This window comes from Conger conger, chromosome 6 (assembly GCF_963514075.1).
Source record: "Conger conger chromosome 6, fConCon1.1, whole genome shotgun sequence".
Classification (NCBI taxonomy): domain Eukaryota; kingdom Metazoa; phylum Chordata; class Actinopteri; order Anguilliformes; family Congridae; genus Conger; species Conger conger.
In genome coordinates this window covers 6,503,832-6,527,201 of record NC_083765.1, presented here as the reverse complement: position 1 = coordinate 6,527,201, position 23,370 = coordinate 6,503,832, and the positions used below count along the sequence as shown (strand labels likewise).

Here is a 23,370-nt window from a genome sequence, read left to right as displayed (position 1 = left end):
AGTCGCACCAACAGTTGTTGAAAATGAAACACTTTTTTTTTTTTTTCTGTGAATTTAAAATTGTTCCTGTCTGTGTGTGTGATCTCCTCAGGGTCCCTTCCTGTTCCCATGCCAGTGAATGACAGCTGGGAGGGACCTCTACTGTATCATTTCTAATCCGTTCAGGACAGACATTTTGGATTGTGTTATCCATGTCCAATTGTGTTATCCCTCCAGGAGGTCAGTGGATGGCCATCTGAAGGGAGCTGGGAAAACTCCCCGTCTTTGGATCCCAGACTACGAGTTATTCAGCTCTCCGGCGCACATCTCGGCCGACACAAAATGTTCTCTCAATGTTACTGGAATGTTTTGTCATTGTTACAACGGCATTGTGAGAACACGTTTATGTTATCTAGGGCATTAGTGAGTTGTAAATACAGATTCTTGGGGGTGTGGCCCGGTTGGGAAAGGCCATATTAACATTTAGGCCTTTCACACACACACTTATACAAATGCACGCATTACAGGTTTTAGGAAATGGACAAAGTAATTAGGGTCAATTCGTTTGCTCAGGGCAAGTCACCGCAGACGTTTGTGCTGGCTTTTGGCGGGGCTCAGTAGGTCTGGTCTGCTTTTCTTCTGGCTGAAGAGCGCATTGTTCGCGCTCCCTGATACCCTCATGCGGTGCCCGTCCTGTGTGTGACACGTCTTCAGCTTGGCAGGGATTAATTGGACTCCCTCCTACGTCACGTGTTCCAGCCTTGTTCTCGTAAAAGGTTCAGAGCGCAGCTCACTCTACTCGTAAAATTCAGTGTCGTTGCCGAAAGTGTCATCACATCCTTTGATTGGTCCATCAGAGTTCCATCACCCAAAATTGTGTCAATCTTCTCTCTGACACGTTTGGCACCGAGGGGGAAAAGTAGAATATGCTCAATATTTAACTGAGATATTTGTCAGAAGGATGAAACAAAAACATAAAAAATATGCTGCATGGATATTAGGTAACATTAGGACTACAGCAGGAATTTAGAACAAATTCAGAGCAAACAAACATTAGGACGACATTCACAATTCAGCCCCATATTTCTCCTTGCCATGCCATTAAAACATTACCAAATTCCTATTATGAAGTGGACTTGTTGCTGTATATTCAAAATATCAACAAATTAAGCCATTTTTTTAAAGTATTCCCATTGCATGAAAATATTGTTCCATTTTGCCATTTTCTAAACTTTATTCTCATTGCAAAAAATCTTTTTTTTGTATATGTTTTGATAAAGGAGCAAATTCAGGGATCAAGGGATTGCACTTTTGCCAAACAGTACACTACGTATATGCATACATTTACAAAGAGAGCACTTTGGAAATGCTTTCCAAAAGTAACCCTGGCATAAACACAGCAGAAAGAATCGCCCAGGAGAAGCTGCAGAATGTCTGGATGGAACAGCAGATGTGAAGCAGATGATAACACAGGGCTGCATTACCAAGTATGGTTAATTTTCGCAAAGTCGCAAAGTCGTTACTTTATCTCGGCACATTGATTCCCAGTTGCGCAGAATAAAGATGCAATCCCTCTGACGGCGAGGGGCCACTGCTGTTTTTAGAAAAGTATTCTTTTTTTTCAGCTTTATTGGACAGTATATAGTATAGAGAGACAGGAAGAATGGGAGCGAGAGAGAGGGGAAGACATGCGACAAATGTCGGCCGGTCGGATTCGAACCGCCGACGTCGCGGCTCGCAATGAGCATGCGGTCAGTGCGCTACAGGCTGCGCCACCGAGACACCCTAGATATGTATTCATAAATAGCCAAGTATTCCAGCTTTCACACAGGCTGCCTAGTATGCAGTGGAAATAAGGAAATTTGTTTTCACGCACGCTAAGGAAGGTTTGGTTTGATTTGCGAGTGCTATCCTTGTCATCAGACTACAGTGAAATAAGGAAACGCGTGGCGACTGAGAGACGAACCGCGCCTGCCCTTTCTCTTCTCGCGGTCCTGAGAAACGCGCCTCCTCTGTTTCTCCAGGGTGTCCGTTTCGACCCGGAGATCCCACAGACGCTGCGGCTGGAGTTTGCCAAGGCCAACACCAAAATGGCGAAGAACAAGCTGGTGGGAACGCCCAACCCCCCGCTGTCCCAGCCCAGCCCCGGGCCCCAGTTCATCAGCAGGGACCCCTGTGAGTACGCCACGGCCGTCCCCCTTTCTCCCACCTGGAGGTCCCCCTTTACGGGGGAGGACGCCCCTGCCAAAAGGAAAGCTCACGTCACCAAGGGAAACGGTACAAAGATGGGCCCCCGGCCCCGGGTAAACATGATGCCTGTGCATGTGTGTGTGTGTGTGTGAGTGTGTGAGTGTGTGAGTGTGTGAGTGTGTGTGTGTGTGTGTGTGTGTGTGTGTGTGTGTGTGTGTGTGTGTGTGTGAGTGAGTGTGTGAGTGAGTGTGTGTGTGTGTGAGTGTGTGTGTGTGCTCCAAAGTCTGTGTGATGACGAAGCGCATCGATAGCTTTCATTACGGTAAAGATCAGAGAATGACTAAGCCTATGAGATTAGTTCCAATTTTATGGTCATTCTAGAGCTCTGTGGGAATCGGAGACTCCCTTCCAAAGATTTCCTGACAGCGCTCGTTTTGTTAACGACTGTCCCTCTGGCCATTTCGAGCAGAGAGGGATATTGCTACGCACTCACTTATGTCATACATTCAGACTTTTGTAAGGGGTTGCATTGCTATCCTTCAAATGTATCTCATGGAATTGTAATTCACTGTGAATATGTTGAATAGGCTTTACAGTTTAGACAACGCAACACTGAAGAGTTGATAATTTCCTACAGTTTCTTTGAGAAAGATAAAGACAGCTGTGGACATGTTTTAACAGTACTGTTGTTGTATTCTCTCTGATCCGTAGAAGCCAAAACTAATTCTCCCTTGTACACGGTATTGAATATCCCTGATGTAGCCATTTTCCTGAATATCTTAACACTTCATCCCGTGGCAGTTGATCATCTGAGATCTTTCCCCAACATATCTACTTAGTATTGGCTGATCTTAAAAATGTGTGTTGCCCTGAGGTGCACCCTGACTGAAAGTTCCCTACAATTCACTTCAAAACATACAGAAAAGCATTGAGACTTATGCACAATGTTTATTTGTATGGCTGAAGTTTGCTTTTTGTTGTTTGAGAAAAACAGCTCTAGTTTTTGTTATTCGTATTTGAAATGTATTTTGTGTCTGATTGGCATACTATTATTCAGTGTTGCCTCTGGACTTTGGAAGGCATCTTACTGGAGCTGCCAGACAGCGAGAAATAATGCACCCAGCAAAATGAAGCATTTCTGCTTCTGCTCCATCGTGGTTCTGGGATATAATCGACACTCATTTTAACAAATAACAGGTATTCTTACCTTTACTGTATGTTTCTTCAGACCGCTAACATTCAAAGGAAGACATGGCATAACCACCCCAATGTAACTACAGAAAAATGATGATGGGGTGGGAATAGGAAGATGATTCAGGATAAGGGCATCTAAATGAATGTAATGTGCGGTAATGTTAACAGATCGATGTGCACCCCATTGCTTTAGGTTCACTTCCACATTTTTATATAAATCCTGAACTGAATTTAAAGATCCCCATGGTGGTTAAAACTTAATATCATTTGGTATGTCACTAGACATGCATTGGAAAAGGTCCCAAAGTGCCCTTTAATGGTATGAATCTTTTCTAGACTCGGCTGAACACGGACTGCTTTTAGGAGTTATTTTAAGATCGGCTCCTTTTTACCCGAGAGATGACAAAAATATTTGATGCTGAAATATGCATGTGCCTTTTCAAAAATGAAGTCCCTTCCGCCGTCGAAGTTCTGTCACACGGGTCGAAGAGGCAGTGGAGAGGAGCTAACAGCGTAATTCAGGGGTCCTCTAATGCTACTGCGTGTACGGTGGAGGATGTTGTGTGTACAAGTAATAGTATAGTGGTAGTTTTATCTTTGTATACCTGTTCTGGCTTGTCATGTGCTGTGCGTTATGTGTTGTGGTGTGTTACATTGCATATTATTTGTGATGTTGTGTGGCATCTTAAGACTATATTCAGTCAATTTAATGCTATTCCTAGTTGTTGTAATGCAGGGATGGGTGCGGCCATAACAGTCGCATGTTTATAGGAATGAAAAAGGTTGTCGTTTTTGATTCCAGGATCCCATTTTTACTTCCATCTGTTTTTCTCTTCAATTCACTGGTCTTTTTTTATTTTATTTTTGGAATGGAAAGCTAATGGAAGTCCAGTTTTGACTGGAAAATAAATGACCCTAAATACAAAAGACCCCATAAAATCAAAGAGCCCCTATCTTTATGTTAAAAGGGTCATTTATAGCTGCTGGAAAATGTACTGATCTGTTACAGGATCGAGGAGAGGGGGGGATGAGCCTGTGGATGCAGTGTCAGTGCAGACCTACGTTGTGTTTACCTTTGGGATAAATATTATACTAAGTGTTGAGTAAACGCTGTGAACCTGCCACAGACGTACGAACGAACGAACACGACCCTTCTCAGGACGTGTGCAGTCGTGCAGTCTTTCTGGATAAACCCAGGCTCCCCCGGCGTCTTCTCTGAAACACGATCAGCCGTTTGCCTCGTGTTGTTCTTTTTACAAGTGATTTTCATGGGAGCAGCAATTTGCTTTTACATTTTTAGAAAAAAAAGTATTCTGAAAAGGAATCCCAGGGAATGACGAGCACACCCACACACACCTATGTGCATGCACACACACCCACACACACCTATGTGCATGCACACACACGAAACGTGTCCCTTGCAGGTCTGTTTGTTCAACCTTTCACTTTGTTTTCCTAAAAACCTGTTGGTGCCTTTTTAAACTGGAATCTGACAGGAAGTCGACCCCCCTCTGCAGAAGCGCGGAAGGAAACTATTCACAGAGAGCGTGACGTAATGACAATTAAAAGCTGTTTCCAGGAAACCAGCTCTGATTTTCTGATAGAGTTTTCTTTTCAAGTGTCAGGAGAACCTCCATCTCTGACATGCCCAGGGACTGAACTTCAAGTCAAGCGTTTGTCTTGAACAATTGCGCTCAGCATGGAATGTAATGATAGATGATAGGAGGTTTCCCAATTGGCTGATGTGTTACCGAATGCAGTAGCTTTGTTGTGTGTTTGAGAGTCCCGTGTTTAAACGGTGTCACGTGTTGTGTGACCTGAAAGACCTCTCAGAAAGCAGGATTACTGAATTTACTGGATACCTGCACTGAGTAAAACCTGGAGCAGCTCTTTTTTGCCATGTTCCAGATTTGAGAGGGTTTCCGGGTTTTACTCGGTGCAGTTATCCTGGCAACTCAGTAATCCTGCTTCATGGGATTACTCCCTGTAATAACTCCTCTGTGAAAGATTTCGGTATGAAGCCTCGTCTGCAAAAAAACATTCATCTTTCCTGTGAGGATCAGTGAGTGCAGCCTTGGATGTTCTCAGAACGTTTGTTATTCTTCTTCTTCTTTCCTTGGCGTTATGTTGCGCTCGATTACCATTGCTTTCTCTCTGGCCCTTTCTCTCATCCTGCGAGCCAGTCCTCACCCTCACCAAACCCTGAATGACCACACCGCACTGACCTTATTTGTAGTTATTTATTTATGAAACAAAACATGCCTCCTTGAAATGATTTACTGGTTCATTTGCACAGCAGTGGTGATCTCCCTCTCTCTCTCTCTCCCTCTCTCTCTCTCCCTCTCCCTCCCTGTTTTTATTGTTTCAGACGAGCTCACCGTTCCAGCTCTGTATCCCAGTACCCCCGACGTGTGGGCCCCATACCCCCTGTACCCTGCCGAACTGTCACCTGCTCTCCCTCCCGCATTCACGTTCCCCTCCTCTCTGCACGCTCAGGTAACCTGCCACCCCCCCCCCGCCCCCCAAGAACGAACACCCCTGCTCTGCTCTGATCTACTCAGCCGTAGCGATCATCTGTAGCCGTCTCACACCAGTCTGCTCTCCCTCATAACTACACTCGCTAACCACACTCAGGCCCCCCGGGGGTCTGCCCGGGCCGTAGCCAATCACGCGCCCCGCAGGAACCCCAGGGCCCAATCAAAGTCAGCCTCTCTCCACCAGACCGTCTGCGGGGGAGACTTCTCGGTATTGTGCAGAATGAAGCATGATTCATTTGGAAGGAGTTCCTCTTGATTTTCATTAATGAAAGCTCCTCCAGGAATGTTTGCCTTTTGAAATGGGTCTTTCTGTTTCTTATGCTATCTTGTAATTATTTTTGTGCTTAACGAGCACCTTGGGCCGTTTCTGTTCTCTATTTCTCAGTAATAGATCAGGAGTTTCGTGGTAATATGATTCTGTGTGCATGTCTAATCGGAGCTTATTTCATTTGCTTTGGTCTCTTTGTTTAAACGCATCACATTGCGAGTACCGTTGATGTCACTTACCCAGTGAGCAAGAAACAGAATCCAGACATCTCGAAGGGTGTAAATCTAGATTGAGACATTTATTCATCTGACCTGTTGGTTGAACAGGCATCCCACCTTCATTCAGTCTCTCTGGAGTATAACACAGATACTCCAGACTAATGACTAATGGAGTGATGGGGTAGGGTGTTATGTAATGGTTAAGGTACATGACTGTGATTTGATCCCCAGAGTAGCCACAAGAAGATTCATGCAGCCGTTGGGCCCTTGAGCAAGGCCCTTAACCCTGCATTGCTCCAGGGGAGGATTGCCTCCTGCTTAGTCTAAATCAACTGTATGTCGCTTTGGATGAAAGCGTCAGCCAAAGGACATGTAATGTAATGTAATGTAATGTAATGGGTGTTAGCAGTCTAGCTATTGTGGTCACCTGTGTTTCCAGTATACCATCTACACCACCCTTGAGAGCTTTCTTCTCTCTCTGGGGGCAGAAACATGTTGGTGTGCTTGGTTAGAACTCCATATTATATAGATATTATTCTGTATTTATGTTGGAAGTAATGAGGCGGGACAGGTGCAGTTCGGCTGTGTGTCAGGGATTTCACTCATGCCTGTGACCTTAGCTAACCTTTAGCTTTCTGCATCTTGCCAACCCACAGAACTGAGCTGTCAGTTCCCAGGGGATGATTCTAGCACCTTCCATAGCCGTTGCTTTTGTCCTTCATTATTCAACCCTGACCCGTAATACATTTAAACCCCCTGTTGTTTTTTAATGCATTATGCCTATCTCCATGTTGTCTAGCCTTCTCTCGGTGTCTCTCCAAAGGTGTGTGTGTGTGTTGAATACACTGAGTGGCAAAGAGAGAGAGGCGGCTTTCTGCTGGGAAATTCTCTGGTGAATAATGTCTCCTTGTTGATCTTTGCTGATGGAGTAAAGTGGAGGTTGGTGCCACAGGATGTGGTCAGTCTCGGTAAGGAGTTGAATCAGGCAAAACAAAGTGCTCAGTCTGGTCAAGTGGGTGAACCAATGTGATCAGTCTGGTTGAGCGGATCGATTGGGTGAATCATTGTGTTCAGTGCGGTTAAGCAGGTGACTCCAATCTGGTTAAGCAGGGGGTTTCAGGTGAATCGATGTGCTCAATCTGACTCCAGACTGGTTAAGCAGGTGAATCGATGTGTTCAGTCTGGTTCAGCAGGAGATTCAGGTGAATTGATGTGTTCCGTCTGGTTCAGCAGGGGATTCAGGTGAATCGATGTGTTAAGTCTGGTAAACCGGCTGAATCCTGCTGCTGTCTCTGTGCAGATCCGCTGGCTCCCTCCTGCAGATGGCACTCCACAGGGATGGAAGTCCAGGCAGTTTTGCTGAAATCTGGGTGAGTGTGCATCCCCCCCTATGTGTAGACATGCACACACACACACGCACACACACTCACACACACACACTCACACACACACACGCACACATACACACACACACACTCTCACACACTCACACACACACACACACACATACACACACACACACTCTCACACACTCACACACACACACACACACACACACACACACACACACACACACACATGCACACACACACACACACGCACACAGACATGCACACACTCACACACACAGCTCTTCTCCTAGCCTTTACGTTTCCTCTGTACAGTAAAGGCCCTGGGGTTCCCTCTGTGCAGACAGGCCTTCATTTTGAGTGACTTCAGCGACTGTTTCAGCGTGTTTCCCCCCCCCCCGCTCACTGGATGCCGTCCTACTGCGCACTGTCAGTCAGCGGCTCCGACTGAACTGAAAATCAAACCCCTCCAGTGGTAATTATAGGGCAGCCACAAGTACACGGGGATCAAACTCTGCGCTGCTGCCTCTCGCTGCGCATTAGTCATCACTCTGCCAAACAAGATGGAGGCCGTCCGGTGAGCGCACCAGCACCGTCGCGCCGCACAGCTGGAGTCAGAAACCGTCCGTTTGATTTTTTTTTCGCGGACGCTTACCGCTCCTCCGCTCCGCCCCGCCTCACGGAGCTTCCTGTCCCCGTTCAGGGCCGTTCGGGGGGCAGCGCGCTTTCAAGAAATGTTTTTCGAAGGATTGCTACAGTTTTTTTTTTTTTTTTTTTTGTTTCCCCCGTTCCCGCCATTGTGGGGTCGGTCTCTCTCTCTCTCTCTCTCCGTTTGATGTCACGCGTTTTTTCTTTGAGCCTCGGCATCAAAGGCAGCGAACGAAACGGGAGAGCAGAGCCGGGCTCTGAGACCGGCTGAGCCCTGACGGAGGCAGCGCCGCTGAGCCCCGTTATCTGCGCACCAGAACCGTCCCGTCTGTCCGTCAAAAGGCCTTTTTTTGGGGGGGTGAAATCGCTTGCCTTTCTTTGTGTGGGCTTTGTCGCGCATCGCACGTATAATTTCAGACAGCCGACTCATATGCCTTCTCCTGTCTACCGGCTGAAAGGGGGGGGGGGGGGGGGGGGCAGGATGTCTGTCTTCCCACTGACTCAAATAAAGACTAATGCCCCGGGCCTGTGTGTGCGCGATGAGGGTGTTAAATGGAGGGCCTGACTCAGTGTTGTCAAAAAAAGAACCGCTGGCACTTATTTTAAGGAGTATGGGGGGATCCCCTGCTCCACTCCCGAGCACATTCTTAACGTTGATATTTTAATCATGCTCCATTTTGATTGTTCAAATAAAACCCCTCGCTAACAACCTGAGAGTAAGAATAGCAAGCACTCAAAATGGCTGCTGGTGTATGAACAGGGTATTAGTAACACGCTGGCTGTCGTTAAGGGGATTCACCCATACCCACTTTGAGCCCCACAAAGGGCTCTATTTTAATGTACTTTTTTTTTATTTTCTTGCTAATCTCTTCAGAAATTAATCATATGAGGGGACAGACTGCTGGGAAAGAGACTTAATAACCTTGAAAGAAGACTTTATAAAGTAAAAGAACATGACCATGATCAGACTTGGCAGGAAGAAATGTTCTCATAGCCTTTGCCTCATTAATTTACAATTTAGTCATTTGGTAAATGCATTTAGCCAAAGGACAGAAAGGGTCTGTTAAATGGTGAGCACTACTTCACCACGAGCTAGAAATAGGCAAGCAAGATAAATTCCTATCAAATAAGTGGAATAAAGAGAGAGACATATTAATTTTTTTAGGAGAACATTTTGAGGTGTAGTCTGAAAAGGTGGGATGATACATGTATGAGGAAGACAGCCAGGGAAACTGCCTTCCATTCCATTGCATGTCATTTGGCTGACACTTTTATCCAAAGCGACTTACAGTTGATTAGACTAAGCAGGAGACAATCCTCCCCTGGAGCAATGCAGGGTTAAGGGCCTTGCTCAAGGGCCCAACGGCTGATGCGGATCTTATTGTGGCTACACCGGGGATTGAACCGCCGACCTTGCGGGTCTCGGTCATGTACCTTAACCACTACGCTACAGTCAGCCTACCTGATTGACTGGGTGAAGTCTCCACCGTCGGAGCAAAGAAGGCTGGACTGCGAGGAGCACTCGTGTGTCCTGGTCTCGGTCGCTGTAACCCCAGGGCTGGGGTGTCCTATCCCGGTCCGGCCGGGGGCCAGGGCAGAGGCAGGGCCGTGCTGATTGGTGTGAAGCCGAGGTCCTCACTGCTCTCACTGGGGAAAACTGAGGAAGAAAGGAAAATTGAGGGTAAACAAGGAGCAGCCATCTTATCGTTTCTCTCGAACATTCCTGCGTGGGCTCTGAGGATGCCGTTTCAGATGTGGGGGTGGGGTGGGGGGGGGGGGGCAGAGGGGGCAGTCCAGGCTCTTAAATAATAATATTATTTTCCCAAGAAGGCGGATGTTGCTGTTTCACAGGGCGTCTGCACTCCAGATTCAAGTATCTTATCGATCAAAATAGTTTACATGACCCTCCCTGGACAGATAACAGCAGCCTTCTTTTGCAACGTTGACTTCATTTGTTTACTTACATCTTACATGCTAAACCGTGCTTTCTGAAAACAGCTAGCTGTGCTTTATGAGTGTAAAGTATGATGTCTATGATGGGGAGAAAGAATGATCTCGTGTGTGAAAAATGTCTTTGCTTATCAGCGATGCGTCATGGTGAAATCAGCAGACGGGGGGGGGGGGGCCTTGCATTTTGATGCACTCCCACACCCACCCCTGAAACCCTGCACAACCCCTCCCCCCCACCCCCACCCCCACCCCCCACCCCGTCTCTCCCCTGAGGGCCTCTTTTCATCTCCCTGGGACTGTGACTTCAAATGAAAAAATAAATAAATAATCAAATTGTGTTTTTCCAGTCTGTTTATCGTTGACCTTTCAGTCTGCCGGATCGCAAGCTGAGCCGAACTCCGGTTTCCCCTCTTCCCGTACTGTTCTGCTCATGTCCATTAAATTCAATGGTGGCTCCGGCAACTCCAACTACATTTTTTCCACTGTCATCAAAACACAATTTCATTTTTACCTATTGTACCTTTTAAGATTCCATAATTCATTTGTGCAATTATGCAAGTATACAGTACACGTATTTTGTCTTGAATCATTTAGAACTCTGTATTATTGTCCAGGGGGGGGACTGCATTTCTTGCATGACTTTTTCAAAGTCTTAAAGTTCTGATAAACTGTAGAATTTGGGTGGTGTAATAATAAAGTCTAAACACCACGTGATTGGTTATAGATTGAGTGGTCAGATACAAGCTGCACCAGACCAGAGCTGTTTGCTTGAGACCCTGCTCCCATGAGCCAGTCACAGTAAGCGAGAATCTGACAGAGAGCCTACCGCTCTTAGTCCTGAGGGCTTAGTCTGGCTTTCACAGGAAACTGTCCTGGCAGATCGAATAGCGGGGCCATTCGCTGAACGTGCATTTCCCAACAAAAAGACCCGCGGTTTTGTCGAGTGGTTGGGAGGTTTATCGCTCTCCTTACATTGGGTCTGTGTGTGTGTGTGTGTGTGTGTGTGTAGTTTCACAGTTCGGTAGAGCTGCTTGCCAGAAAACAGTCTGACGTCACACATCATTTCCTGGCTCGGTGTGCAAGACTTGAATTACCCTGTAACTACTGGGGTTTGATCTTGATTTTTCGGTTTCAGGTCATCCAAAAGCATTTGGTTTTTTACTGGGGATATGTGTGCCGTGTGTTGATGGTTCAAAAACAATCCTGGGGGAGGTGTTCAGACAGAATTGATGGCACCTGCTAATGTAAAAGCACCAGCTTTCTCTTAGCATAATATGTGTTGGCAGTACTTTGATAAAAATCTAAAGTAATATGTAGCTAACGCTGCTTTGTACCGGCTCTAATAACGGTCGGCATGGCTGCATCGTGATTTGTTTATTAGCTTAGAGGTGGTCAGGCATTTAACAGTGCTCCATTCCTTGAGGACAAGGTCCAGATTTGGTCAGAAAGCTGTGGGAAACTTAACATAACAACACCACTTTAAGAAGGCCAAATTAGGACTAAATGGGAAGTCGATTTTTTTCTGTAAACGAATTAATAATCTAACCACATATTGGGTCGAATTTGTATGAACATATTATATTAATATCTGCAGTTGCATACAAATTTCCACCGCCCATTTAGGTGGTCAAAAGAAAGGTCTGTTAAAAGAACATTCAAAGTAACTTTTGTTATAATTGTGCATTTATAGATATTTTTAAAAATGGCTTGGTGAAAACAGTGAGGAAGAAAAATGCAGTGCGCTATGCTGCAATTAAAATATAAATACATCAATAAGCTGTTCCCGGAATTCTGTTCCTAATTGCCGAGCAACAGCAATTTTGCCCCAACAGCTGCATGCTGTATTCTGGGAGGTGGGCCCCTCCCACTGTGCATCTATCCATCACAGGATTGGCTGAATATTAAAAAGGATGTCTTCACTGGCACCAAACAGCTTGCCTGTTCACGCTACTGACTCTGCTGTGCTAGAGTAGGTTGAAGACTAGATACATTTTTTTTTGTCAGTTAAGACTGCGCTCTGTCGATCGTGATTTTTAATATGGATGCCAAAGTTTTTGAGTTTAAATGAAGGTTTGAAAAACAGGAGTGAGAAATTTTACACTATAAAAGATTTCAATACATGGCAAAAGAAAATAGAAAAAATACATAGTGGTGGCACCATCCACGATGCCTTCGGTCCAAACAAACAGTTCCCCTGGGTTTCCTGTGATAATGTGGTACATCAGAAATTACTCTGCAGCTGAGACATTACATTATTACATTATTGGCATTTGGCAGACGCTCTTATCCAGAGTGACTTACAGTTGATTAGAATAAGCAGGAGACAATCGTCCCCTGGAGCAATGCTGGGTTAAGGGCCTTCCTCAAGGGCCCAGACATGTTGACTCAATTCTGAGGGTCCCCGTTTGCCTCCGTGTTCAGGGTCCCGCGGTGCGATGGGGGCGTGTGGCGGTCTTGAAGGTGCTGACTGGAGTTCCGGAGTCCAGCCAGGGGCCCGGTGGCATCACGGTGGACAGACGGTGAGTCTGAGAGCCGGCAGTTAATTTCATAAAGATTTAAGAGGGCTGCAAATGACGCACAAACCGGGGGGGAAATGTGTCCTCCGTCTACGCCTGATTTTTACGAGCGAGCGGAAGAACAAAAACAAGTTCATCCATTACGAGGTGGCTGGTCTGAAAGCGTTTTCGTAGCGTGACAAATGTGTGACTGGCTCCGTGCTTCAGACATCACGGTTAAAAATGTGGCAATGCGAAAATGTTTTTAATCTCATTTTAAAGCGCTGCATGAGAGCTACAAAAAGAGGTATCACACGAGTGATAATATGTCACATGTAAAATGAAATCCCCTCTCACTGTAGCACAGCTATGTTCTGTATTTAGACTGGCTTAGCGTCGGACGGCGTGCGCTGCATTGTGGTGCGTCTCTCCCGCCGTCCGTCAGCCGTGTGCTGGCTACCGACGGTGTGAGTGACCATGGAAACGTGCGTCTGTTTCTTCCAGGCGATGACATCACGCTCCGTCTCAGAACCTTCAGGACCCCCGCCTCGATCACGCCCGTACCAACTGCCCCCCTCCTCCTTTTTATACTGTTACATACTAGAAATCTTCTTATTGTTATAATGTTAATTATTGCTGTTGTTACAATGGTCATTATTATATGTGGAAGCATGATTTGCCAAAAAAAAACAAAAAAAAACAAAAAACAAATGCTGTACATTTTTACTAATATTTTGAGGAAAAATACAAATATTTTTGTATCGAGAGAAACTTTTTTTGGGCCGTGTTTGTGAATGTGTGAGGATCTGTATTTATGTCCTCTTAGCGTTCTGCAGTTAATTGTCATGTTTGACATCAAATGAGTAAGGGACAATCACAGACACGTCCGGCACCAAAACGCGTGGATCCAGGACGACTGCCGCACACTCCTGCGCACCAGGCCTGGGGGCACATCGTTACCCTTTCCTGGGGTACTAGTGTGGACGCAGTTTGGGGTCTCCACCCGGAAGGATGTAGGCTCAAACATCAGGATGCTTTTGGACAGTTGATATCGGCAAAAATAGTAAATGTGACGTGTGTAAAATGTAAGCTCTGTAAGTCGGCCTGGGTGACGATTTCTACCAAGCAAATAAACGATGTACATACTGTAGTGTGTTATTCCACAAAGGTGTTTATTCTCTGGACATGAAGAGGTGAGGACTGCTAGCGTGACTTCAGTCTGCCAGCCTGTATGTTATGTGATGTTGCCTGAAAGCTGCTAAATTTTAAAACTATTCATACGTGTAGCTTTCTAGTATTTGTCATTGAAATGTAATTTTTGAAATGGAGAACCTCTTCCACTGTAGTTTTCTGGCATATTGTATGTGCTGGTTCTATATAGAGGCCCGTGAACCTGGTAAGATCCCAGCACCGCATGCTCTGGAGATCTTAACACTGAACCAAAAAGCAGAACCATTCCACAAAAAAAAAAAAAAAAAAAACAGGCCAGTGTTTGATGGAACGCGAACGATCTCTTCTACGTGCCGTAGAGGAGATAATGGACGCCCCACTTACTGACAGCCTCCTGTCAACAACTTGATCTCAGTGTTTTTTATTTTTTGAGGTGCAAAGTGTGCCGTTATTTTCCGTGAGTCTTTGAAGCTCTCCCATATTTTCAGCGTTCCAGCATCTTAAAATACTCCCTTGATGGTTTATATTTAGGATAATCATTTTAACTCCCGAGTGATTTGGTGATTTCTCTAATGTGAGTGAGGAATGGAGAGGTCCTAAAAGCAGCAGCAGGTGTTAATGTTGACGGTAAATATTCAATTTTCAGTGCAACTGCAGGCCTCATTCAGTCTCTGGAGAGCTTGGACTGCTTCCTTCTTCTAAAATAAAAATGTGTACACAGTAGGGAATAGTTATTGGCTTTTAAACCATTTATACTATTTAAACCAACTATTCAAAATCTTCTATTTCTTTTATTTAATCCCCGATTAAATAAAGAGCCTCATTCCCCTTATGTTTTTGGCAAATTTTGTATATTCTACAGCTCTGTCCCTCAAATCACAGGGCCTTGAGGGCTGAAAGTGCTGCTTTTCCCACCCTCCCTTTCCCTGGGAATCAGGTTTAACAACAGTCAATCCCCCAATCCGCAGCACTAATTGTTTGGTTATTGATCTGGGAGGAAGGAAAACCAGGGCCAGGATTGAGGATCCCTGCTCCACAACTTCCTCGTAATTGAGAACAGCGCGCACATTCTTCTCTGAAACACGGAGTGGAGCCATTACATTACATTACATTAATGCCATTTGGCAGACGCTCTTATCCAGATCGACGTACAACAAAGTGCATACCCATAACCAGGGATAAGTGCACTGAAAGACCCTAGAGGGAACTACAATTTCAACTGCTACCTGTACAACAAAGATAAGGACCAGGGCCTATTTGTTTTTGTTTTTTTGTTATACCGCAACATGCAAATATATGAACAAACCCCTTAACTAGCCAAACACTGCTTACCTAGCCAAACTAAAACATCCTGATACACAAGTAAAGACGCTGCTCCTTTTCACTCTGCCGTCCACCCGTTAAAGGTACAATAGGTAAGATTTTTGTGTGAAAACATTGTTACAAGACCAATCCCTTCCTATCAATGAGAAAGGCTCACTGACATTACTCTCTGCCTGTGTTTAGTCCTTAAATTCGGGTTTATAAATATGCAGTTGACGGGCCGGCATTCTGTACCAAAACATTGTGTAGCTGTACAATAATTAAAGCTCATTGGTTGAAAATTGGTTCTAATTGCCACAGCCAATGGTGTTTCAACCTCAGCGAGTTCACAGAGAAGGGATGGGATAAACTGTTGTGGTTTGAAGGTGTTTGTTGCTGCAATTCCCCTCTTTACCGTTAGATGTCCAAAATTACATATTGCACCTTTAAGGTCACACACACACACAGACATTGAAGATAGATAGAAAGATAGAAACAGGAGGATGTTGCCGGCACAAGCTACACACGAGCATGGGCTTCTGATTGGCCGGATGGGGTCGCTGGTGCACAATGAGACAGACTTCCTACCAAGTGAAATCCCGGTCACCCTGGGCAACGTTATAGCCAATGACAGACCACCCTGATGCCACAGCTGGCACTGATTGGGCCTAGAATTGATACCTGACCGTAGGGGTTATTCGTGCCCTAGTGCACAAGAACAGTGCCTTAACATGGGGGAGAGACCTGGCGGCACAAAATATTCTTTTTTTTTGGCTCGCCTTTTGGAAGATTAACTACTTTGGTGGCCTCACAGCCTTTTGTACAAGAAACTGAAAAAAAAAAAAAGAATGAAATAAAACGTCAGATAAAAGTCATGTTCAACATCATGAATTGCAGAAGCTTGGAAGGCAGTACCTGCTAACTCAGCCAACCTGGAGGCCTCACCTAGCTGGTCTGGTTCAAATGTCAGATTGACAGGCCACGATAGCTGCACCCTGTAGAAGAACTTTTCATGTCATGACGTGTGCCTCCTGACCTACAGGTGTTGCTGGATCAGAATACAACTTCCCTCATAGGCTCCTCCCCCTTTTACTTCTATATCTTTCTGTATTACCATCATCTTGCTGCAGATGTGGTTTGCTTCCGTAAATGTAAATAAAATAGAGACCAGCAACATTCATTCTAAGTGTGGTCATTGTTATACACAACGCAGCGAAAGGGAACTAATTAAAGTTCCACGACAACCCACAAAGGGGTTTCAAAGAATCCATCACTGTATTATACCCAACAGATCACACAGTGCTACAGGAGTGAGCTAACATCTTATGAGAAGAGATGCCAATGTTTTAATGCTAGCTGCAGCTAGCCTGTCGGTGTCTGGCGTGTGACTGAGAGGAACTGGTGGAGCAGAAGCCTGAGGAGTCTGTCCGACAGGTGAAGCGGGAGCTTGTGAGAACCTGGTGGGAGTGGAGTTCCAGCAAAGCCTGAGATCCTGGCTCTCCCATCGCTGCGCGTCATCGCAGAGACGCCATACGACGCATCTCTGTCCAGCCACCTCTCCTCTCCTCTCTCCCGGGGATGCGGTTTGGGGCAGCTGCACGCCTCGCTGCAGGAAACAGGCCCCCTGGTGGGGCCTCCACACCCCCTCCTCTGACAATATCCAGGCTTCCCGGGAGGTGAACTCCCACCTGTCCAGTCAATCCTGACTCCGGCCGCGACCTCTCACAACAGCGACGTCATCGTCTCTGCACAGGCCGCATTGCACCGTGGGAAGGTTACGGCTGAACGGTCGAGGAACTTCATTTAGATCCTCCTGGACCTGCCACTGCCATTTCTGACTGAATGAAATACTCGGCGTTGGCGCGCCCGACTCTGAAATACGGTGTTGCAATACGCTTATCGACTGGCGTTCTCCGTGCAGCTGCCATCTAGCACCACAGCAGCTGTACTGCATCAATAACATGGGTTTCTATTTTAGGGTAATCAAGTTGTTTTCCTGCGCACCTCAAGAATGTTTGGCCGCGGCACAAAGCTAAAACTGGACCGAATCCTGGAGCTCCCACTGAGATTGACTTCATTATTGAAAGTGCTCCTTATTTGCTCATCGCTGCGTTTGGTCCGGCTACATAGTTTTGCAATCGGAATGCAGCAATCCGCCGCCCCCTCCACTACACTCAGTCACCGGGGGCCCAGGCGGCCTGGTTTCCTCCCCACCCCCGCATTTTACATTTACATTTTACGCAGACTCTTTTAATCCAAAGCGACTTACAAGTGCACAGCATGTTCTTCCACAGGTTAAGGCACCAAATCCGTAACTAGTAAAATACACGTGAAAATACAGTCATCGTTAAGTGCAATTTTAGATTGTTTTGGGTTAGACATCGAAATAGGGGGAGGGATTCTGCCGTACTGACAGTGGTAGGCAAGTCATTCCACCGCTGAGGAACCAGAACGGATAAACAGGCGTGACCACCAGATGCTCGTAGTGAGGGAACCATAAGGTGACCAGAGCTGGCTGACCGGAGTGGTCTAGCTGGGGAGTAGGGAGTGATTCAGGACTGCATGTAAAGTGGGGCAGTCCCCTTAGCAGCCTGAAATGCCAACACTAGGGCCTTGAAGTGGATGCGTGCGGCAACAGGAAGCCAGTGGAGGCCAATGAGGAGTGGGGCTTAGGCGGAACAGCAGCAGAGGCAATCTGCTCCGTCCGCCACGGCAGAGACAGCACCCCAAAAACGCCATCTTCAGAAAGGAGGCCAGAAAGCAATGAATAATACAAGACGCTCTCAGACGGGTGGGGTGGGGTGGGGGTCCATTAGGGAAAACCCAGAGGTCTCTCCAAGGACGAGGGCACTAAAAGTGTGTGTGTGTGGGGGGGGGGGGGGGGGGTTGTGAAAACACAGACCGACTTCTTTGAGTGTCTGAGTGAGTCAGAGAGGGGAAAAAAGTTTTCAAAGTGTTTCTTATCGTCGGTTTCAGAGTGTATTACGCAGCGGTTCAAGGGCACCTACGGTAGACCGCCCAGGGGAATGTTTCTGGTGACACATCCAAATCATCACTCCGATGTGCTTGCAAGGGCCAACGATGTGGCGTCTGCTCGGTGGGGCAATAATAAACGACAGGACAAAATGCAGGGAGCGAAGAGCTTCTAGAACATTCTATCGCGAAAAGCAGGCTCCGCACCCTAGCGGTCACGACAAGGCTTCATTCACCACTGAAGAATGTATTTTTATTTTTAAACTTTTTTTTTTTAATTCTGTGTTGAACACCACTACCCTCATGGGTACGGGAGCTCACTGGCTGAAAATAAAACATTAAAAAAAACAAAAACATTTCCCACACTTTTATTTTAATCGTCCTTTCAAGGAGCTCTGGTAAAATGTCCAGCATTAGCTTGCGCTGCAATAATACAGATAGGTTGACAACACGGTGCGGACAATGGAGAAGCGGTCTGTAACAATCTGTGCTCAACCGGACCACCCATCCTGCCTCGTCATACGCTGGCACTTAAGAAAAAAAATATTTACACAGATTCACATTTGAACGCTGCAGAATCGAGCTTTACAGTATAACAAACGGCAGTGCCCTTTTTTTTTTTTTATCGTTTCGTTTTTGGCAAAGTAGACGTCCCGGACAGGTCTGAGGTTGAGGCGCTCGGAGGGGCGCTGCCTCTCCTGCCTGTACACTTCCGTTTGGTGATGCACGGCTCCCCCTGGTGGAGGGAGGCGGGATCGCGTGCGGTCACTTCTTGCCGGGAAGCCCCTCTGAGTAGTCCTCCAGCACTCCGGCCAGATGGTCGTTGTGCGTCTTGAAGCGCCTCTTCTTCTGGGAGCCAGGCTTCTTCCTCTTCTGCATGGGCGTCTGCGGAGGAGAACAGGGAAGGGATAGGGCAGTGATCAACACGCACGCACACACACACAAACATAAACACACACACACATACACACAGGTGGGAGAGGCCAGCAGACACGCGCACGCACGTACACACACATGCGCGCGCGTGCACACACACACACACACACACACACACACACACACACACACACACACACACACACACACACAGGTGGGAGAGACCAGCAGACACACGCGCACACACGCACACATGCACACATGCACACACACACACACGGGAGAGACCAGCAGACACGCACGCACGCATGCACACACGCACACACGCACACACGCACAGGTGGGAGAGACCAGCAGACACACGCGCACACACGCACACACGCACACATGCACACACACACACACGGGAGAGACCAGCAGACACGCACGCACGCATGCACACACGCACACACGCACAGATGGGAGAGACCAGCAGGCACGCACGCACACACACATACACACACACACACACACACACACGCACACACACACACGCACACACACACACACACACATACACACACACACACACACACACACACACACATACACACATACACACATACACACACATACACACATACACAAACATACACAAACATATACACACACACACACACACACACACACACACACACACACACACGCAGAGCACTGTTCTCAGTAGCCGTGGCACACACCAGTTTCCTTGGTCCGGCCTCCTGCATGGAGGAGATGCCCTGCCTCTTCAGGTAGTCCTCGATCTTCTCCTCATCCATGGAGTCCACAGGGATGCTCCTCCACAGCTTCTGGAACTCTGACGGGCCAAGGATAGCGCCGGTCACCATGGAAACCCTCCCTACATGCCTTCATTACACACCTTCATAAACCGGGTCATACGGACGTACATTTCTTCTGTTGATTTTTTGGTAGTGAAATCTGATCTGTACCCGCTGGCTGGTCATGTGACTTCAGCACCAGGTGGCAGAAGAGCACAGCACTGGCTCTAAGATAATCATGTTGAGAGAGCAAGAGAGAGAGAGCGAGAAAGAGGTGGAGACAAGAAACAGCGTCTCTCTTTCTTTGTCTCCCTCATTTCCTTCCTTCGCTCTCTCCTTCCCTCCTTCACTCTCCATCTCCTCTTCCTTCACTTAATCTCCCACTCACTCTCGCTTTCCTTCTTCCTCTCTCCATCCCCCTGCAGACACACTAGAACTCTCTTCCTATTGGATATGCAGCATGATCACATGACCACAAGATCACATCTCTCCCCACCCCCCGGCACACTCACCTTCATCCACCATGAACTGGCAGTGCTTGTCATTGTAGAAAAGAATTTTCTTCTTGTCTGGTCTGGTCACAAAAATGATCTGGTCGCCTAAGGCCTGTGGGTGAAAGCGTGGCGAAACATCAAAAACCCAGAGTTGAGGAGCCGAGGCTTCCACACGCTTCAAACGAACTGCCTTTGGGAAAAGTCGGAAAGCGACAAAGTTGCCTTGGGGGGCAGGGGAAGTTGCGTCTGAAACATTTAGTAACTTTCCAAAAACCGACATTTAGAAGTCCACGCCCACTGACCGCAGCGATTGGCCAGGTGCGCAATGGGCAGGGTTTTGGTTTGCAATTCCCCTACTTTAGTTCACCAAACCGCCAGTAAACACCAGAGGTTGGTTGTTCAGCCGCTTCAGACATGACCAACACCGTCCGATGCGGTCAGACGCGACTCGAGGCCTGCGGCATGTGGGAAGCCCTGCCGGCGACATCGGCGCGCAATGACTCAGCCGGCGCAGCAGGGGGAGCTCTCTGACCTTAATGGCCTTCTGTGAGTTGGGCAGGCCCTCCTCCACGTCGTCCAGCAGCACGCCGCCCAGGCCCAGCTGGTCGTGCTTGTCCAGGAGCCGCAGCAGCGCCTTCTTGTCCTTCAGGTTGTATTTGGGCTTGAAGGCGTACTTCCCGTCCCGAACCTCGATCTTTGGGTTACTGGCCAGAGCCTGAGGGGGGCGGGGGGGGGGGACACAGGCCAGGACGTGAGGCAACAGGAACCAGACAAAAACGACTTAACTTCCGCATCCATTAATGGAGCAACATACAACTGATTAGACTAAGCAGGAGACAATCCTCCCCTGGAGCAATGCAGGGTTAAGGGGCCTTGGCTCAAGGGCCCAACGGCTGTGTGGATCTTATTGTGGCTACACTGGGATTAGAACCACCGACCTTTGCGTGTCCCAGTCATGTACCTTAACCACTACGCTACAGGCCGGCCGCATTCCAGCGCACTCAACCAGTCTACTCAACAGTAGGCGAAGTGCACTGATCCAGACATGACTCCAGGCCGGTGGCTGGGAGAGTCTGACCATTAAAACGTCCACGCTAATTTAACTTGAAGTGTGCTTCGTCCTTGAGCTCAATTACATTTTTATACATGTTATCTTATGACATTATTTCAGTTTTAGAGTGCGGTTTTAATTGACCCAGACCGCGTTTAATGTGAGATGAAGGACACGGTAAAGCTGGCAGGACCTCAGAAACATCTCTAAATATCCTTCATTGCACACTCTTTAAGATGGTGCTTATTAACGGGTGGACTTCTTCCGACTGCTTGGCCTTGGCATGCAGGCAGTTCCAATGGAATGTGTCTCCCCCTAGTGGACATATGTGTAATATACTACAGCAATAATGTACCTTCTACCGACATCTTGGCCCGTTCAGGCAACTTCAAGAAAACGTAAACAGAGTATTACAATGATCGTAGATTTTTAGTAACAATGTGAAAGCACAATGAAACATAAGCTACATCACGGGCACTATAATGGACTATTATGTGCTCTTAACGAAGCCTGACACTTGGCACCGATTATGTGCTCTTAACGAAGCCTGACACTTGGCACCGAAGCAGAACTATCAGCACAGAACAGGAATGTTGGGGAGGAAATACAGATGAGCACTGCGACAATATTTTACATCAACACACTAATCTGATGACTCTAAAGTGGGGAAAATGTTGATAAAAATATACATTCAAGCAATTAAAGAAAACTAGAAAAATGCACCATTATTAAACTGCAATAGGACAGAACCCTCTGTCAAAGCTCTTATCTTTAAGGCTATTTATTCACATCAGTTAGAATCAGTGAAAGTAAGGAGGTAACGTCAAATCAGATCACAGCAGAGCGTTAGCTGGGCTCCATTCCCATAGGGAGCTGTTCATTTCACACCAAGCACTGAGCATATCAGCATGGTTTAACCCATCAGCCAGTTGATTACTAACACAAAACGCACCATGAGGCCTGTTTTAGGCCCAAAGGGGCCACCGTACCTCGCTCATGAGCCACTGTTTCTGCTTGAGTCCGATGTCCAGCAGTTTGGTCTCGTCCAGAATCTCCTCCAGGGTCAGGTGGTAGGTGTCTCCACGCTGGTGACGGGTCTGCTCAGAGAACACAGCCAAAGGGCCGTTAACGCTCCATACGCACATCTTAGAGCTATTACTAATAGCGACATGGCTCAGGCAGTAAGAGCAGTCGTCTGGCAGTCGGAGGGTTGCCGGTTCGATCCCCCGCCCGGGCTGTGTCGAAGTGTCCCTGAGCAAGACACCTAACCCCCAAACGCTCCTGACAAGCTGGTCGGTGCCTTGCATGACAGCCAATCGCCGTTGGTGTGTCAGTGTGTGTATGAATGGGTGAATGAGAAGCATCAATTGTACAGCGCTTTTGATAAAGGCACTATATAAATGCCAACCATTTACTACATTACATTACATTATTGGCATTTGGCAGATTTCCGCATCCATTAATGGAGCGACGTACAGTTGATTAGACTAAGCAGGAGACAATCCTCCCCTGGAGCAATGCAGGGTTAAGGGCCTTGCTCAAGGGCCCAACAGCTGTGCAGATCTTATTGTGCCTACACCGGGATTAGAACCACCAACCTTACGTGTCCCAGTCATTTACCTTAACCACTACGCTACAGGCTACACCCAATACAAGCATGCATGCACGCACACGCACACGCACACACACACACACACAGACACATTTTTAATTTAAAAAATTACATTAGTAATTGCTTCTCCCACTAACCTAATATGTGCAAGAACTGTGTGAGAGATTTAAAAGGTGAAAATGGTTAGCTGGAGTCAGACGCGTTGGGAACTGCTAAGAGAGGGAGGCTGGCTCCTTAGGGTCATCGTTATTCTCCTCACAGACGGCT

The 23,370-nt window shown here is 47.0% G+C and overlaps 2 protein-coding genes across 3 annotated transcripts in view; one reads left to right on the top strand and one right to left on the bottom strand.

The window, feature by feature from the left end:
• LOC133131371 (RNA-binding protein with multiple splicing-like) overlaps nt 1-13,978 on the top strand; it is a 30,834-nt gene extending 16,856 nt beyond the window's left edge. The window contains exons 5-9 of the mRNA XM_061246691.1: nt 2,004-2,154; nt 5,732-5,859; nt 7,687-7,756; nt 12,755-12,852; nt 13,333-13,978. Of these exons, the coding sequence (XP_061102675.1) occupies nt 2,004-2,154; nt 5,732-5,859; nt 7,687-7,749 (342 nt within the window). The 3' untranslated portion in view covers nt 7,750-7,756; nt 12,755-12,852; nt 13,333-13,978. The remainder of the gene's footprint in view (nt 1-2,003; nt 2,155-5,731; nt 5,860-7,686; nt 7,757-12,754; nt 12,853-13,332) is intronic.
• Nucleotides 13,979-18,504: 4,526 nt separating this feature from the next.
• Nucleotides 18,505-23,370, bottom strand: part of gtf2e2 (general transcription factor IIE, polypeptide 2, beta) — a 16,873-nt gene continuing 12,007 nt past the window's right edge. For both annotated transcript variants that reach the window (XM_061245552.1, XM_061245551.1), the window contains exons 4-8: nt 22,481-22,588; nt 20,973-21,155; nt 20,459-20,552; nt 19,869-19,984; nt 18,505-19,158 (exon numbers count right to left, since the gene is read on the bottom strand). In XM_061245552.1, coding sequence (XP_061101536.1) covers nt 19,039-19,158; nt 19,869-19,984; nt 20,459-20,552; nt 20,973-21,155; nt 22,481-22,588 — 621 coding nt within the window. In that variant the 3' untranslated portion in view covers nt 18,505-19,038. The remainder of the gene's footprint in view (nt 19,159-19,868; nt 19,985-20,458; nt 20,553-20,972; nt 21,156-22,480; nt 22,589-23,370) is intronic.